Genomic DNA, 17,548 nt, shown 5'->3' with positions numbered 1-17,548 from the left:
CTAGTTTCCCATGCTTCACATTGCACAGGCTGTCAGCATTAGCTTCATGTGGATGGATGACAATTGCTCAAACTTCTGACATCTATTACAATTCATTGGTCACATCAGCTCCTGGTTGGATTGTTCTCTAAGTTGTCTAACACTGTTACTCCCCACAGTCACCAGGCTGAATATACACACATGCCTTGTGATTCAGCTACACAGAATATTTAGGCATAAATATAATTTTTTAGTCATAAATTGATGGGGCTCGCAACCCCCTAACTCAGTTCGGGACTGGGTTGGCTGCCATTTCAGAGCCCCGACAGGGCAGCTCGCTCTCGGAGGGAGGCGGGGTGGTCGGGAAAAGGCAAAGCTCTCGGGAGAGCGGCACGACCCGGAGATCAGGAGCGGAGGCAAGAGATGCAGGCAGTCGAATCAGCGGTCCAGGGGGTTTATTAAAACGGTAAGGGGAGATGGAGGAGGGATGGGACGGGACTGGATCAGTGACTCGAAAGCGGGGTTCTGCGTCGTGTGGCATCTTATAAAGCAGGGAAAAAAGGGAGGGGGGAAAACTGAAAGGGCCAATGGGGTACACAAAACACTGGATTGACAATAACTTGACCTTATGAGGGAACAAGGGGGGAGGGTACAGAACTTTGAATTTTCCAATCAGAGAACACGGCATTGGCAAACAAAGACGAACTTTCTAGAATTAATCTTTATATGTAATGTGGGAGGGGAGACAAGCTGGGCCAATAGTGTCTCACTTCAAGGCTCCCTGGGAGCACTCTTTTTAGTTACCCTGACTGTAGGGCTATTTTACTCCCATGACTCATCCCATGGGGCACTGCCATTATACAATGGGCTAGGGACGCTCAGCTGAGCCAGGGCCACAGCAACAATAAATTGCAATCAAATAGCATGGGTTTGAATAATAGAAGACATTTTCCCCCTGTAGGGCAGTTATTTGAAATATACCATAGCTGTACTTGCAGGAGGTCAAGGAGATCAAGTACCAGAATTCAGATTTTTCTTTCCCAGCTTTCCACACTTATGTTAGCACAAAAAAAATGCTGGTTTATATAGAGGTTATTTTCTTCCATGAGTCTAGCCAATATGAGTTTGAGATTTACTGAGCTGCAGTCCAGTTATGTCAGTTCAGCTCCAGAATAACATGGGATAAAACAAACAAGGCAACTTCATGAAGGGAAGCCATTGAGCTAGCTGGAAAGAACAGGGCATTTTTCCATTAGTAACTTTGAGGTTTCTTCTCTCCCCACACCCCTGTAGCCTCACTGCACTGTGCCATAGGTAACATCCTCTGAAGTGCCTCCAGGCTCAATTGGGGCAAATCAGCACCAGCGGCATCCAGGCTGCCTGCCTGAGACCTCCGCACACCCAGTCTCTTCCCAGGCACCTTTGAACCCGTCTCGACCCAAAAGAATGGCAGCAGCCCTTGTCCTCGGGCTGTGGGATGTGGCAGGAAGCTCTTGGCAAAGCCGCTCAGCCCTTCTGAGGCCAGGTGCCACAGCTGCCCTCAGGCTGCCAGGGACAACAGCAACAGCCTCTTCCAGCAGCTGCAAACTCCTGCAGCTGCCTCCTCCTCAGCCTCCTTCGCTCTAGGCTGAACACCCCCAGCTCCCTCAGCTGCTCCTCATCACACCTGTGCATATTAGTTTGAAAACAAATGAGTGGGAGATCGCAAATCAGGATTAAAATTTAATAGGAAAAATTAAAAATAAGTGAAATAATACAAGGAAAAGCACCGCCATGGGGCGACCGTCTGGTCCCTGGGCGTGCTGCTGTTCATCATGGTCTGCGGGAACATCCCCTTCTGGGAGGACCATGACATTGTGTCGGGGCAGCCCTGCTTCAGGCAGCAGCTCTCTCCAGGTTGGTATGCGGCCTGGAGAAGGCAGGCTTTGGGCTTTGGCACATGGCACCGCACAGCAGCCCAGCGTGGCCCAGCTCACACGGCTCCTTCGCCCCAGGTGGATCTGCCGGCGAGGGCTGGCCGCAGGGGGATGGCCTGTGACTGGCCGGCTCGCTGTGGCATGCTGGGCTGAAGGAGGCAGCATGTGTTTCTGGCCGCACCGCTCTCCCGCCAAGGGCAGAGTGGGCCGGGAGGCCTGCGCAGCTCTGAGCACATGCAGCGTGGCCCGGGCCCTGCAAAGGGCACCGGGAGCGGCCGGGCAGGAGCCTTTGGCAAGTGACCAGCGTTCGCTGGCTTTTCTCTGCAGAGTGCCGACAGCTGATCCGCTGGTGTTTGTCCAAGCACCCCGCGGACAGGCCGGTGCTGAAGGAGATCTTGCGCCACCCTTGGGCACAGGTCAGGCGTCTTTGATGCCTTGCTGCAGCCTCTGCCGCACCCACTCCCCCCCCCCCCATCAGTCCACCACAGGACTGAGGACCCGAAAAATAAAACATCAACAAACTCATTCCAGGGTGTCAAGGGTGGTCCCTGGTAGCAACTAAAGAGACCTCTTTGTTACTTTGTTACTAAAGAAATCTCTCTGGCAATGGGCTGATCAGTGTGATCCTTTCAGCCTTTGGCAAGCTTTTGATGCCTTTTCTCCAGGGTGGTAGTTTGGTGTTTTTAAGCAGGGGCTGTGCTTATAAAGGTAGGAGGGAGGGGCTTTGACAAGCCGAGAAATGCACCAGTGAAGCAACAGCTGCCCTTTCAAAGTGAGGCGGCCGCTTGGGTTCACCCCGAGTGACACAGGGTCCCCTGGGTACACTCCAAGGGCCAGCGGGTGGCAGGGACGGAGATGTCGCTCCGCTGCCAAAGCTGGGAGAAGAACCAGAAGCGGCCAAATGTCATTTCGGGGGAGCCCTGGCGGACTCTTCCTCTTTCTTCCCCCCCTTTGCCCCCCCTCCAATGGGCAGGCAGGCCAAAGGCAGCTCGCTCTGCCTGGCTTCAGGGGACGGCAGCATGCAAAGGAGCTGTGCAGGGATGCGCAGATGGCAAAAGGAACCCGAGGACAGATGGACACACTCCAGCAGGCTCAGTCCCTCACGCTGGGGCAGGGAAAGGGCGTGAGGAGACCCCTGCTGCGGAGGAAGGAGCCGCAGAGAAAGTCATCCCTAGGGACTCCAAGGGAAAGCCCCTGCTGTTGCCAGGCTCTAAGCGTGTCTCCCATTCAAGAGCTGTGCTGTGGAAGGGAGCGATTCGCGGTAACTTGGTCACACCTTGAAGCCCAGAGCTTTAGAACACTGCGGGGAAGCAGTGCCATTTCCAGCCAGCCCCCTTCTGGAGTGTGGAAAGCTGGCTTCTAGAGAAGGGACACGCAGATGTAGATAGATTGCTTTTTAACAAGCCGCTTCTTAACAATAGCCATATTCAGCCAACTATTAATTAGATACCTTCATCCAATCAGCGATCTAAGGTCACCATGACTTTCTACAACATGGAGGTTGTAGGAGCCGTCGAGAATGCGTTAATTGGTAGCAAGAATGCTGAAATCAGGCATTATAGATAAACATAGATACATGTTAAGGCAAGTAGCCAAACTTAGGGCGTGGAAGTATATAACCAATAATATTGTACGATTACAGAATATGCATGATCTAGTTAACTACACTATAAAACTGTAAACTGTAAATCAATAAACTGAAGCTTGTAGTAAATCCATATTGGATTGTCAAGCCTCTGTGTCTCGGCACTGGAGCCTTTGCAGTTCCAACAAAGGATCACCAAATGCCCAGAGCACTTCTGCACCAGCAAGGGAGGCTTCTCCCTGCGCTTGTGCAGGCCCGTGGGGTATGTTTTTGTCAGCTCTGAATTTTCCCTTCTCCAGCTTCAGGATGAGAAAAAAACTGACTTTCTCTCTGCTCGTTCCCAGACGAAAGCCTTTGTGATCTTCAGGCTTTTTTCTGCTTCAGCAAGCATCTGGCAGCACTTGCACTGTGGGGCCCAAGGTGCAGCGAGAAGGAGAGAAAAGCAGCTTGCCCCAGCTTCAGGCATGCAGATCTCAAGCAGCTGGAGCTGCCGCAGAAGGAAGCAGGCAAAGAGAAGGCGTTCTTCGAGCACCCCCTTCTGTTGGCAGCCTTGCCCGACTGCAGAGAGCTGTTCGCAGCTTTCTTGCATAAAAAAGCGCTTTAGCGCCAGAGAAGTTCTCTGGGTCTCCTATTTCTCACGCTTTTTTTAACTATGGAAGTTTGATTCCATAGAAGGGAACAGATTGCAGGAACATTTGTATATAGTAATAATAACAATGACGATAAGTAGTTGCAGTAGTAGTTGTCATAGTAGGAGATTACTGCTTGAAACAGTGTTCCTTTGACTGCCCGCTTCAAAAGGGAAGACAGACATTTTTCTCTGAGGAAGAGGATGTGTCTGTGGGCATTTCAGCTGCTTTTCTACCTGGCCTCCATCATTAGCTCCTATTCAGATAGGTCCTTTAATCCTTACTATCATTTTATTATTAGTGGACTTGCATGACATTTCTAGAGCTGTTGGTTAGCAAATGCTGGCTGAGTACATGTACATGACCCAAACCAACTTCTTCTGCCTCCCTTGTTCTTGTTTCAGGAAAAGGAGCCCATTGATGTGACATCTGTTGAAGAAATTTTAAAGGTAGGTGCTCTTCAAGAATAGACCTCTGTATTTGCTTCTGTTTTGCACACATGAAGGAAATGGGTGGGGAAAAAATACATTGTTGTATTGGATTGAAAACAAACCAGTGGGAGATCACAAGTCAAGATTAAAATTAATAGGAAAAATTAAAAATAAGTGAAATAATACAAAGAAAAAGCACTGACAAAGTCAGATACAACCTGACACCCAGTTAGGGTGGTGGTAGCAGTCCAAATGAAGTAGTTCAGTTGAAGTGGTGATCTTGTGAAGGTCTGGTCTCCAGCTGAAGGTCCAGTGATAGCTCTTGTCTTCTGGGAACTCAGTAGACAGGGCTAACTAGGCAGTTCTAAGGCCAGGTTATATCCAGGTGGGAATGCTTGGCTCCTCCCTCCTGGGCAGAGCATCTCACAATAGGGTGAGATGAGTCCATGGGTCATGTGGTGGGTCCTTGATGGCCCATTGTCTGTTATCAGGGGTGGGTCATTAGCAGGTGATAACAGCTAACGGCCCACAGCTGGTGGTAATAGAATACTTAAATACATCTATATTGTTACCTAGGACATTATCCACCCCTTATTCTATTACCATCTACATTATTGACTAATTTTACACACAGTTTTCACTTAAGATTAGGTCTCCCTGTGGTACACAACGGGTTTCCCCATCTGCCTGCATCACCCACTAAGTGTAACCAGGTCCTTGGGAAAAAACAATCCCACGGATGGGTTTGCTTTTGCCTGAGGCAGGACTAATCCAGTCTTTCCTAAAATACCTCTCATGTGTACCACAGGGACTTTATCTCCATCCACTGTGTGCAAAGGTTCGGACTGGGCAGGACCAGCTCGATTGATGGAGCCTCTTGTGTTGACCATCCAGGTGGCCTTTGCTAAGTTCAGTTCCCAATTTTTGAAGGTCTCCCTGCTAAGTGCCTTCAAAGTCATCTTAAGTAGTCCGTTCCACCGTTCAACTTTCCCGGCAGCTGGTACATAATAGGGAATATGGTATATCCATTCAATTCTGTGTTCTCTAGCCCAGGTGCTTATGAGGCCATTCTTGAAATGGGTTCCATTGTCAGACTCGATTCTCTCAGGAATACCATGTCTCCAAAGGACTTTCTTTTCCAGGCCCAAGATGGCGTTCTGGGCAGTAGCATGAGGCACAGGGTAGGTCTCTAACCATCCCGTGGTTGCTTCCACCATGGTCAACACATAGCGCTTTCCTTGGTGTGTTTGGGGAAGGGTGATGTAGTCAACTTGCCATGCTTCCCTATACCTATACTTTGTCCATTGTCCACCATACCACAGAGGCTTCACCCGCTTGGCCTGTTTGATTGCAGCGCAGGTCTCGCAGCTGGGGATGACCTGTGAGATGTTGTCCATGGTCAAGTCCACCCCTCGGTCACGAGCCCATCTGTACGTTGCATCTCTCCCTTGATGACCAGAGGCATCATGGGCCCAACAAGCTAGAAATAATTCTCCTTTGTGCTGCCAGTCCAGATCCACCTGTGACACTTTCACCTTGGCAGCTCGGTCCACCTGCTCGTTGTTACGATGCTCTTCATTAGCCTGACTCTTGGGTACATGTGCATCCACGTGTCGAACTTTCACAGTCAGCTTTTCTGCCCGGGTGGCGATGTCCTGCCAAATCTCAGCAGCCCAGATGGGTTTTCCTCTGTGCTGCCAGTTGGCCTTTCTCCAGCGAGCTAACCATCCCCACAGCGTGTTGGCTACCATCCAGGAGTCGGTGTAGAGATAAAGCCTTGGCCATTTCTCTTGTTCGGCAATATCCAAAGCCAGGTGGACAGCTTTAAGCTCCGCGACCTGACTCGATCCACCTTGTCTCTTGGGAGCCAGTGCAACTCGTAGTGTGGGGCTCCATACTGCAGCTTTCCATTTCCGATCTGCGCCTACAATTTGGCAGGAACCATTGGTGAAGAGGGCATAGCGTCTTTCACTCTCCGGCAGCTCGTTATACGGGGGTGCTTCCTCAGCACGTGTTACTTGCTCCTCTGCTTCTTCTGAAGATAATTTAAAAGTCTCACCTTCAGGCCAGTTTGTTATAATTTCCAGAATCCCAGGGCGATTCGGATTTCCAACACGGGCACGCTGTGTGATGAGGGCAATCCATTTGCTCCACGTGGCATGGTGGGTAGAGGGAACCCTTCCCTTGAACATTGTCTTGGTTTGAAAGACAGGTGTCTGCCAAGAGAGGTTGAACCCTCCCTTAGAACAGAGAATGTGATTTTTTTTCCCCTCCCTCCGAATTATTTAATTTTGTAAATCAAGGGCTTTCAGGCAAAAGTATGGGAAAAAAGGAATATCAGTTCTTTACTAGTATCTATAAACAAGCAATAACAATAATAGCAACCACAACTAGAACCAGAAAACCAATAGCAGATAACTTGTGAGCTGCTGAGCCTTCTCCCATGTGGTGTAATCACGGTTGCAAGCAGCAGGGGCGCTGTTGAGCTCCCGGCCGGGCAGGGCAGGTGCGATGACTCCTGAGCGACTGCAGGTGGCGCTGTGGCGCAGGGTCAGGTCAGCCTCAGGCAGCTGCAATGGCGAACAGGCTGAGAAACACGCAGGGCAGCGAAAAGCAGCTCGGAGCAGTGAGAAAGCAGGGCAGCAGGGGCGGGCGCCGGCTCTCTCTCCCCGGCCAGCGAGGCAGCGAGGATTTCTGCAGTCACAGCAGATGCCGCGGTCTCGTGCGGCAGAGGGCGGGGGCAGGCAGCAGAGCCCGCGGGACTCTCCCGGCAGCAGCCGCGAGGGAACGCAGCCCGGGGGGAAAACGTGCCCTTCCCAGTGGGGAGAAAGGTTGAATCAAAGCTCACCCAGCCAGGAGAAGAGAAAAAAAAAAACAGGGCACAGTTGGATTCGCTCTGGTCCAAGGCAAAGAGCAGAAAAAGAGCAGCCTCTCTCCTCAGCGTCCGAACCACGAGAAAGTGTTCCCAGGGCTGGCTCTTCCCTTACTGTGCCCTCCCAAGCACACATTTTGTCTTTTACAAAAGACGATGGCTCTAAAACACCCAACTATTTGTTGCTCAGTAACAGGAATGGGAAGAAATTCCAAAGGTACTCAACCCCCGACAAACATCCACCCCAGCACTGGCAGTCGGGGTGCCAGGAGAAGTTGTGCTTTTGTGCCAATTGCCTCTGAGGCAGCTTGGACTCCTTCATAAGCTGCCAAGATATCTTTCTCGGTGGGAGTGTAGTTGGCTTCAGACCCTCTGTAACTTCGACTCCAGGATCCTAGTGGTCGACCTCGAGTCTCATCAGGCACCTTCTGCCAAAGGTTTCAGGATAGACCATGGCTCCCAGCTGCGGAGTAAAGCACATTCTTTACCTCTGGTCCTGTCCTGACTGGGCCAAGGGCTGCTGCATGAGCAATCTCCTGTTTGATCTGGGTGAAGGCTTGCTGCTGTTCAGGGCCCCAGTGGAAATCGTTCTTCTTGCGGGTTATGAGGTAGAGAGGACTCACGATCTGGCTGTACTCAGGGATGTACATTCTCCAAAAGCCTATGGCGCCTAGGAAAGCTTGCGTCTCCTTTTTGCTGGTTGGTGGAGACATCGCGGTGATTTTATTGATAACCTCAGTAGGAATCTGACACCGTCCGTCTTTCCACTTCACTCGCAGGAACTGGATCTCTCGGGCAGGTCCCTTGACTTTGCTCTTCTTGATGGTGAAACCGGCTTCCAGGAGAATTCTGATGATTTTCTCTCCTTTCCCAAATACTTCCGTTGCTGTGTCCCCCCACACAATGATGTCATCAATATACTGCAAATGTTCTGGAGCCTCACCCTTTTCCAGTGCAGCCTGGATCAGTCCATGGCAGATGGTGGGACTGTGCTTCCACCCCTGGGGCAGTCGGTTCCATGTGTACTGCATGCCCCTCCAGGTGAAAGCAAACTGAGGCCTGCACTCTGCTGCCAGAGGAATGGAGAAAAATGCATTGGCAATGTCAATGGTTGCATACCACTTTGCTGCCTTGGATTCTAGCTCGTACTGAAGTTCCAGCATGTTCGGTACAGCAGCACTCGGTGGTGTGACTTCATTCAGGCCACGGTAATCCACTGTCAGTCTCCATTCTTCACTGGACTGACGCACTGGCCATATAGGGCTGTTAAAGGGTGAGTGGGCCTTGGTGAACACCCCTTGGCTCTCCAGTTCCCAAATCATCTTATGGATGGGGGCCACAGAGTCTCTGTCAGTGCGGTATTGCCAGCGGTGCACTGTTGTTGTAGCGATTGGTACCCTTTGCGCTTCAATTCTCAGTAGTCCTACATCAGACGGGTTGTCTGAGAGACCAGGCAGGGTATTCAGCTGTCTTATGTCTTCTCTCTCTATGGCTGCTATCCCAAAAGCCCAGCGATGTCCCTTTGGGTCTTTGAAATATCTACTCCTGAGATAGTCTATGCCAAGGATGCATGGGGCGTCTGGACCAGTCACAATGGGGTGTTTCTGCCACTCGTTCCCAGTTAAACTCACTTCAGCTTCCAGTAAAGTTAGCTGCTGGGATCCTCCTGTCACCCCAGAAATAGAAATGGATTCAGTTCCCACATACCTGGATGGCATCAGAGTGCATTGAGCGCCGGTATCAACCAAAGCCATATATCTTTGTGGGTCAGACGTGCCAAGCCATCAGATTCACACAGTCCAATAGATCTGGTTATCCCTTTCCTCTACCTGGCTAGAGGCAGGGCCCCTCTAATCTTGGTTTTGGTGCACGATGCTCTCCTCCTTGTCGGGGGTTGGGGACATTGGAATTTTCTCTCTATTCCTGTTACTAAGCAACAAATAGCTGGGTGATTAGAGCCATCAACTCTTTTGTAAGAGACAAAGGGGTGTGCTGGGCAGGGCAGAAGAAGGAAGGAGCCGTCTGTTGGAATTGGCTCTCTCGTTGTTCGGACACCGAGAGGAGAGGCTGCTCCTTGCTTCTGGCTGCGACCACAGGAAAATCCAACTGTGCTCTGTTTTCTCCTCCTGGCTGGGTGAACTTTGATTCAACCTCTTTCCCACTGGGAAGTGCACACTTTTCCGGGCTGCGTTTTCTCGCAGCAGCTGCCAGGGAGTCCGGCTGTCCCTGCCGCCCGCCTCGCTCTGTCGCACGAGACCGCGGCGTCTGCTGTGACTGCGGAGCCCTTGCTACCTCGCTAGCTAGTCGGGGAGAGCCAGCCCCTTGCTCCCCTGTGCCGCCCTGCTCGTCGCTCCGAGCTGCTTGCTGCCCTGCCTGCTTTCTCAGCCTCTTCCGCCATCACCAGCTGCCTGAGGCTGACCTGACCCTGCGCCACAGCGCCACCTGCAGCCACTCGGCAGTCATTGCACCTGCCCTGCCTGGAGCTCAACACCGCCCCCTGCTGCTTGCGACTGTGATTACACCACACGGGAAAAAGGCTCAGCAGCTCACAAGTCATCTGCCATTGGTTTCTGGTTCTATTTGTGGTTGCTATTATTGTTATTGCTTGTTTATAGATACTAGTAAAGAACTGTTATTCCTTTTCCCATACCTTTGCCTGAAAGCCCTTGATTTTCAAAATTAAATAATTCAGAGGGAGGGGAAATCACATTCTCTGTCCTAAGGGAGGTTTCAACCTCTCTTAACAGACACCTCTCTTTCAAACCAAGACACTCTTGTAAATGTGTTCCTGAGGTCTCTTCAAAAGGATCAGTTATATTATCATTTCCATACCATCTGTCCACAAGAGACTGGGGCAGTGTTGAACCTAGATGAGCCTCCTGAAGTGGATGTTTCTCTTTTAAGTTCACGTACCCAGGCTGCTAAGGAGGAGGTGGGTTTCCTATCCCACTTTCTCATGTCTTCCCCATGCTCCTGTAGGAAAAACCAGAGGTTACGTTGTGGGGGTTGTCTTCTTTCCCTGGCTGGGGGACATCTGCTCCTGATGGCAGAGACTCTGGTTGGTTTCAGTGAGGCATGGTAAATTCCTTCTTTGAGCTCTTTCCTTAGTTTCTGGTGGCCCTCTTCAATCAAGCTCCAGACTTGCTCGGCCAGCTTTGTTTCCACTGATGAGACCTGGGTGCGTAGTGGAGCGGTGACAGCGTCCTTGTAAATTCTCAGTTTGTTGGCTAACACACCCACCTTGTCCTCTCCTTCCCTCCACTGCAGTGTTGCCAGATAACGAGAGTATATCTCTGGTCCGAGCCGCGTGAATCTTAGCCACATTTGTGAAGTGCACTGGACATTATCTGGGCTCTTAGGGAATCTCTCGTTTTCCGAGAAAATGATCTCTAGCATGGCCAATTCCCTCAGGCATCAGATACCTTGTTCTATCATGTTCCATTTTCTTTGATGCATCTGGAGGTCTTCTTTACAGAGGTATCTGTCCTGTACACTCGCCAGCAATTGCCGCCAGAGGCTGAGAGTTTCCTCGGTTCTCCCAATCCCCTGGTCAATGACCACATCCTGGGACAGGGATCCCAGTTGCCTGGCCTCACTTCCGTCCAGAATGGTGTCATTAGCTGCAGCGTCCCAGATGTGGAGCAGCCAGGTCAGGATGGACTCATTCGCCTGCCGGGTGAATTCCCTCCGTAGGTCACGCAGCTCCCCCAGGGATAGAGAGCGAGTGATGATCTCTGGCTCTGTCTCTTCTGCTTGGTGAGATGGTCCTGCCGCATCCTCATCAGTCGCTATGCGGACTGATTTGCTCTTTGATTTCTTTTTCTGGACGGGGCAACTGCTACTGGCTTCGGCTATTCTCATTTGTTGATGGTCTGTGTTGAGACGTCGACTGCTCTTTTGGTTCTTTTCCTCTTGCCTACTGACTTGCTTCGTTTCTCCTCCTCAAGAAGACAAAATATTGTTCTGTTCTTCAGCATGAGGTACACAGTGCTGGTCAAAGAAAACAGAACTGACAAAAAAATTATGCCATCCCTAGCATCCAGAGAGAACTCAATATTGTCAAAAACAGCTGTGCCTGACCTGAAAGGCTGGAAGAAACCGCTCTCTCCTCCTAACCCCAGAGGCTGGGTGTGATTGCTGAGGAGGTCCCAGATGGAGTGGCTCAGATTAGGCCAGGCGGACAAAACTGAGTATATGTTCCGAATGGCATTCATCGCCTCACAGGTTATCATACAATAGGCATAATAAACCAATAAAGCAATTTTCATGCCATTCCCTGGTCACAACAGGAGCAATACAACGGGCAGATAGTTTCCCATATGAGGAAAAATATAGAGAGCGAGATACAGTACCCATATAGATATGCTGAGTATCATGGTGATAGGATTTCTGAGTTTCCCCAGGTCGTGCCCCACATTGAGCGCCAAAATATGTATTGATTTGAAAACAAACCAATGGGAGATCACAAGTCAAGATTGAAATTAAAAATAAGTGCAATAATACAAGGAAAAGCACTGACAAAGTCAGATACAACCTGACACCCTGTTAGGGTGGTGGTAGCAGTCCAAATGAAGTAGTTCAGTTCAAGCGGTGATCCTGTGAAGGTCTGGTCTCCAGCTGAAGGTCCAGTGGTAGCTCTTGTCCTCTGGGAACCCAGTAGACAGGGCTAGCTCAGGCAGTTCCAAGGCCAGGTTATATCCAGATGGGAATACCTGGCTCCTCCCTCCTGGGCAGAGCATCCCACAATGGGATGAGATAAATCCATGAGTCATGCGGTGGGTCCCTGATGGCCCATTGTCTGTCATCCGGGGTGGGTCATTAGCAGGTGATAACAGCTAACGGCCCACAGCTGGTGGTAATAGAATACTTAAATACATCTATATTGCAACCTAGGACAAGGGGTAAGTGGTCTAGGGGGAATAGGGGCCATTGGAGGTACTGGGCATGCTGGGATAGGGGACCACAGGGGAGGTAACACATCCAAGGGGTCCCATACTTTCTTCCCCCTCTCCTTAGCCTGTTCCTCCTTATTAGCTTCTGATAACTTAAATGTCTTAGCACTAGTGGTCTCAATGGCATTACCAACCCAGCAGGCTGCATGTTTACTCTCCTCGGGGTCAGAGGGTTCTCTTTTATTTACAAAAGTATTCAAGGCTTGACAAATCCAATTTTCTGAGGTCCCATACCTGGGCCAGTAGACATAGTCAGACCTTATTTCTACTTTTGTCCATTCTATCATACAATATTGAATCATTTTTACTTGATTTAACTCCTTGGTAGTGTGGTCCTTCTCCTAGTTTGCCAATTTAACCCCCAAAGGGCTATCTGGTGGTATGTAGATATTGATGTTCTCGTTTACTTCCCTTTCTGATTGCATCTTACTCCCTCCTAGTCCCATTTTCGAGCCGGCTACTTCACAACAATTCAAAATTCAAAATGGCATCTCTCACCGAAAAAAATTCAAAAGCGGCTCTGCCCACCGAAAAAATTCAAAAGTGACACTTCCCGCCAAAAAAAATTCAAAAGCGGCGCTGCCCGCCAAAAAAACTCAAAAGCTCTTAACTGGCTGCCGGCTGCCACACCCTGGCAAAGCGGCCCCGGCCAAAGGACAAACTGGGTTCCCAGTGGCTCGCTCTGGGAGCGGGGAGCTCGCAGACAGCCGCCCGCACGGGGGGAGCCCGGGGGCGAGGTCCGCACCTCGCCGCCTCGCGCCAACGTCTCCTCTCTCTCGGCACCCCCGCGCTGCCTCTCGCTGACACACACAGAGTAACAGCCTCGATTGCGCCGGCACACAAACAGAGCAACAGAACCCCTCCACCAGAGACCAAGCCTCCACACCTTTTGACAAAATTTTGACCGAACCTTTTACCGGAAATTCCCAGAACTCCAGGCAAAGTCCCCACCCACAGGAGACTCCCAAAATCCCAGATAAATCTCCCCGCCATAATTCACAGACACACACAGCTTCACTCACTCCATTCTCACTTTTTCTGTGGCCACAACACACTCTCTTTTTCAAAATAAACCTGGGATCCCTCTATTTAATCACACACATAGATACCTGAGCCCCGCCTAGGCAGGTCGCCTGGAGAGAGCACCCTAATTACTCTCTGGACCCCAGACACTCAACGGTATCCTAAAAGGTTTCCTGGTGGCTGCCCGGCAAAACCCCGGCCCCCCCGTAAAGAGAAACGACGAGAGGGAACTCACGGCAGTCTCAATATGAGATATAAAGTAAGCTCCATTTTATTTCACCAAACGAGAGACTTATATACTGTTACAGAAGTTACTATTCATAGATACACACACACACCTGCAGTCTGTTCTCACACATTCAGGGATCCTCCTGTTAACTCCCTTATTCTTTTCTCATAACACTTCTGACTCCCTAATCTTTCTCATGACATTCTTCCCACAGAACATTCTCAGGCAAACAAACCACTGTAGCTTGTTGGAATTTTACTGAGGCCTGACCATGCTGAAGCCTTGCTCAGGCCTGCTCAGTTAGCATGAGTTTTGCTGGAAAACTGCGTTTTCCAACACCCCCGCGTCAGATGCCCATGGTTCTTGGTAAGGAATACCTGAGCCCCATCTACACAGGTTGCCTGGAGAAAGCACAATTACTCTCTGGACCCCAGACACTCCTAAGCAGTATCCCACCTCACCCTGCCAACACCCAGAGATTCTCCCCGAGAGCTCAATCACACCTTTCACAACCACTCCCCCCTTTGCACACTCGCTTCGGGGATCTGACCATCAGTCCCCATTACACACAGTCACACACTTTCACACTGTCGCTCTCAACCGCCCCCCCACCGGTAACTCACAGCACCTGTTCTACAGCGTGTTTGTGCACAAATCGCGGGCCACGCACTCCGCACGGGAGGAGCCCAGGTACCCTTCCCTACTATCTGCGGCCGTTGTTTGAGTTCGCTTTGTGAAGCCTCTTCTCGTTCTTCGGGAATTTAGCCAGCAATGGTCGGCGATTCCAAAGGATAGCCTCGGAGCTGCCAAAAAGAATGGCGGGGCGCCCCTCCTCCGACGTCTTTCAGGACCGCCGAGCCTGAGGCTTCTCCCGGGCAAAGCCCGCAATTGTGAGAAACATCGTCTCACTACTTAAATTTTGAAAGAGTTTATTCACTCAATTTCAGAGTACAAATAATGATAAGAGGCTTAGAATGGTTGTGTGCAGTTACACAAAGCGAAGTGCAGCACTGGGTGCTTAGCCACCGATGGAGATAGCCAGAGGCACACCCTCAGGCTAGGGGATACAGTTTTTATAACCCCCAACCCCTCCTCCTTCAGGTACTCCAATTGGATCGTTGTTGTCTTCTGATGGATTGGCTGCTTGCCCCGCCCTCTTCTGTCTTAACCATAACACTAAAAAATTAGACATAACATATTAACAAATAACCATAACAAAAACCTCATAACCCTTTACGAAAGCCAACTCCGTGATTTCATTTATAACACAGACCAGGCAGGTACAGCTTCAGAAACGTTGCCGAGTTCTCAGCCAAGAACATTGTAAGTAACCAGACTCTGTTCCCAGCTCTGCTGGGTACTTATTTAAAAGAACCAGGAATGAATGTAAATTGGGGTTATCAGTCTGATTTTTTAGAGAAAACTTCAGTGCAGGGAATTTCCTCCAACAGAAAAATTATTATTTCAGGACTTACGGATTCATGAAATTTAGGTTTAGGTTAGAAAAGACCTTGAAGATCATCAGGTCTTGTCATGAAGCCAGCCATGCCAAGTGCACTAAACCATGTCGTGATTACAATGCCTGTGTGCAAAAACAAAACAAAACAGAAGAAAAAACTCCAAGTCTTAATGTAGCAGGCTGAAGTTTTTGTCTTCTTTTAATTGGTGGTGCTTAACATCTTGTCACACTTTGTGCTCCTCAACCTACTAATAATGCATTGGACTGACATAAATGCTAAGGGATACCAGCTGAATCTGGCCATTCCTGGAGATGGTTTTGAAGCCTGGGACAACTAGTAAAGCTACAGCTACAAAAACTGTAGGAGGGAAATTTGAAAGGAATCTCATTGCATAACTTTCTGCAAGTGCCCAAGAAACCTTTCTAAAGAGTGTTGTTGGGGTTTTTTTTGTTGTTGTTTTTTTTTTAATTTAAGAAGCAACACGAAGAAATATAACATTTCAGATGGACTTTCTAAAAACCTCAGTTTATTTTCTAATAATGTAACTAGTGGCAGACAGAGCTGAAGATGAAATTTCTATAGCCTATTTGAATTGTGTATGTCTGGCTAGGTGTGAGCTGAAGCTTTGATCATTCCCAGAGGGTTTTTTATCCTGGTGCTTCATTTTTCTCCTACGGCAATGTATTCCTCTGGCCTTCTCCCCTCTCCTCTCAGTGCCCACACACATGTTTCAGCTTTAGTTTGGAATGCTGCCATGTCAGTGGAATAAGGAAGGAACCTTCCCCCCTGCTGCTTTCTCATTTGGTCTCCTGGTGGCCTTGCAGAGCTCTCCAGTGCCAGCGCAAGAGGGTGGCACAAGCGCAGCCCAGCAGCTCGGAGTCAGAGAGCACCAGCGACTCCCACAGTGCCTCAGTCTTGGACAGAGAGATCAGCTCCTGTGACAGCGAGAAGAACAAGCTTCCAAGGGTGCTGGACCTACCAGCACATGAGGTGAATACAACGACTGCTTCCACAGCCTCTTGCTCACTGCAATGTGGGTCTTCTGCTCTGTTACCAAATTCTGCCTGGTTTGTCCTGAAAATACTAATTTATAAGACCCTTCTCACTCCAGGGAAGGCTTAGCTATTTGCCATGGGGTGGTTTATCCTTTTTTATTCAGCAAATTTCCATCCATGGTGCTCAAGGAGAAAGTTAGTGCATGTGGCCTGTTTGTTTCTAGTCAGTTCTTCACAGGCAAAAGCCCAGACTTTATGACCTCTAGGCAAGGGTCCCTGGGCTCTTGTGAGCTGTGCTGGGATGGAAACAGCCAATAAAGGCGTAAGGCTTGAATCCTTCTTTTCTCTTTTTGTGGGCAGCCTGAGCCATCAACTTCTAACAAGTGGTGGCTTGACAACTGGCTGAGCAATAGAAAGCAAGGAGCAGTGCCAAGAGGGAGTCCTAGGGAAATTGCCTTTGGGAATGTACATGAGGAGGGTAAGAAGCAGCAGCGAGGCATCAGCAGCAATTCCTGCCAGCAGCACTCCAGTCCTACGGAGCCTCCGCACGAGAGCTGTGGCCAAATGGACAAGACTTCTCAGAAAATCTTTCACCAAGAGGCCAAGGATTCTCAGAAGAGCCCTGGCAAAGTGGCAAAGACTTCTCCCAAGAGCTCTGTCCAGGTGGCCAAGACTTCCCAAAAAAGCTGTGGCCAAGTTACCAAGGACCTTCAGAAGAGCTCTGGCCAAGTGGCCAAGGATTTTCACAAGAGCTCTGGTGAAAAGGCCAAGGATTTCCACAGGAATCTTGGCCAGGTGACCGAGGATCCTGAAAAGAGCTGTGGCCAGGTGGACAAGGCTCCTCAGGAAGCTCATCTTCAGACCAAACACAGCTTCCTGAAGCCTCCTGCGCACACCAAGGAGGCCTTGCCCAGGAAGGCTGTGGCTATCAAAAGGCCTGGTGAGCTCCTGGTGCATGACCAGTCCAAAAGAGTCAGGGAGGTGAAGAGGCACCCTGGTCCTTTGGAGGTCACAAACTAGTCTTCCAAGGACTAGCCGAAAGTCAAGGGAACTGTGAAGCCAGAACCCAGCAAGAGAAAAGACCTGAAGCCAGCCCTTCATGAGCTCACTGAGAAGAGAAAGGACAAGGGCTCCCACCAGGCCAATGCCAAAGGCTTTCTGGAGCCCAGGCTCCCGAGAGATGCTCCTGTGTGATGCTCTCATCCCCAGTGGCCACAGGCCTGGGGATTTGCACGAGGAGAAGTTGCTCTTTTCCTTCCAGGGGAGAAGTTGTTCTCACCTGCAAAGAAGTCCGACTTGAAGAGGAAAGCCATGAAGAGTCCGGAGGAGTCCCCTGGAAAGAAGAAGGTGAGAGGGCCCAAGGGGAGGTGGGTTTGTACAGTGACCAAGGTTGGGTTTGAAAAACCCGTGTGGGGTTTCCACTTCCTAGCTTGGCACTAGAGCCATGATCCTTCTCCTCTAAAGGAGAGTGTTATCA

The 17,548-nt window shown here is 50.0% G+C and overlaps 1 protein-coding gene and 1 long non-coding RNA gene across 2 annotated transcripts in view; one reads left to right on the top strand and one right to left on the bottom strand.

Moving 5' to 3' along the window:
• Positions 1-17,548, bottom strand: part of LOC146425296 (uncharacterized) — a 474,460-nt gene that overhangs the window by 349,712 nt on the left and 107,200 nt on the right. The gene's annotated exons all lie outside the window — the stretch shown is intronic.
• On the top strand, positions 1,794-17,224 carry LOC146425301 (uncharacterized). The gene is made up of 6 exons (XM_085041423.1): positions 1,794-1,875; positions 2,223-2,311; positions 2,869-3,018; positions 14,242-14,306; positions 15,901-16,066; positions 16,432-17,224. Exons 1-6 carry the CDS (start codon positions 1,794-1,796, stop codon positions 17,089-17,091), a joined length of 1,212 nt encoding a protein of 403 aa, XP_084897549.1. The 3' UTR covers positions 17,092-17,224.

This window comes from Lichenostomus cassidix, chromosome W (assembly GCF_008360975.1).
Source record: "Lichenostomus cassidix isolate B80296 chromosome W, HeHo_3.0, whole genome shotgun sequence".
Taxonomy (NCBI): domain Eukaryota; kingdom Metazoa; phylum Chordata; class Aves; order Passeriformes; family Meliphagidae; genus Lichenostomus; species Lichenostomus cassidix.
Note: the sequence above shows the minus strand (reverse complement) of the source record. Positions and strands in the feature narration are given on the sequence as shown.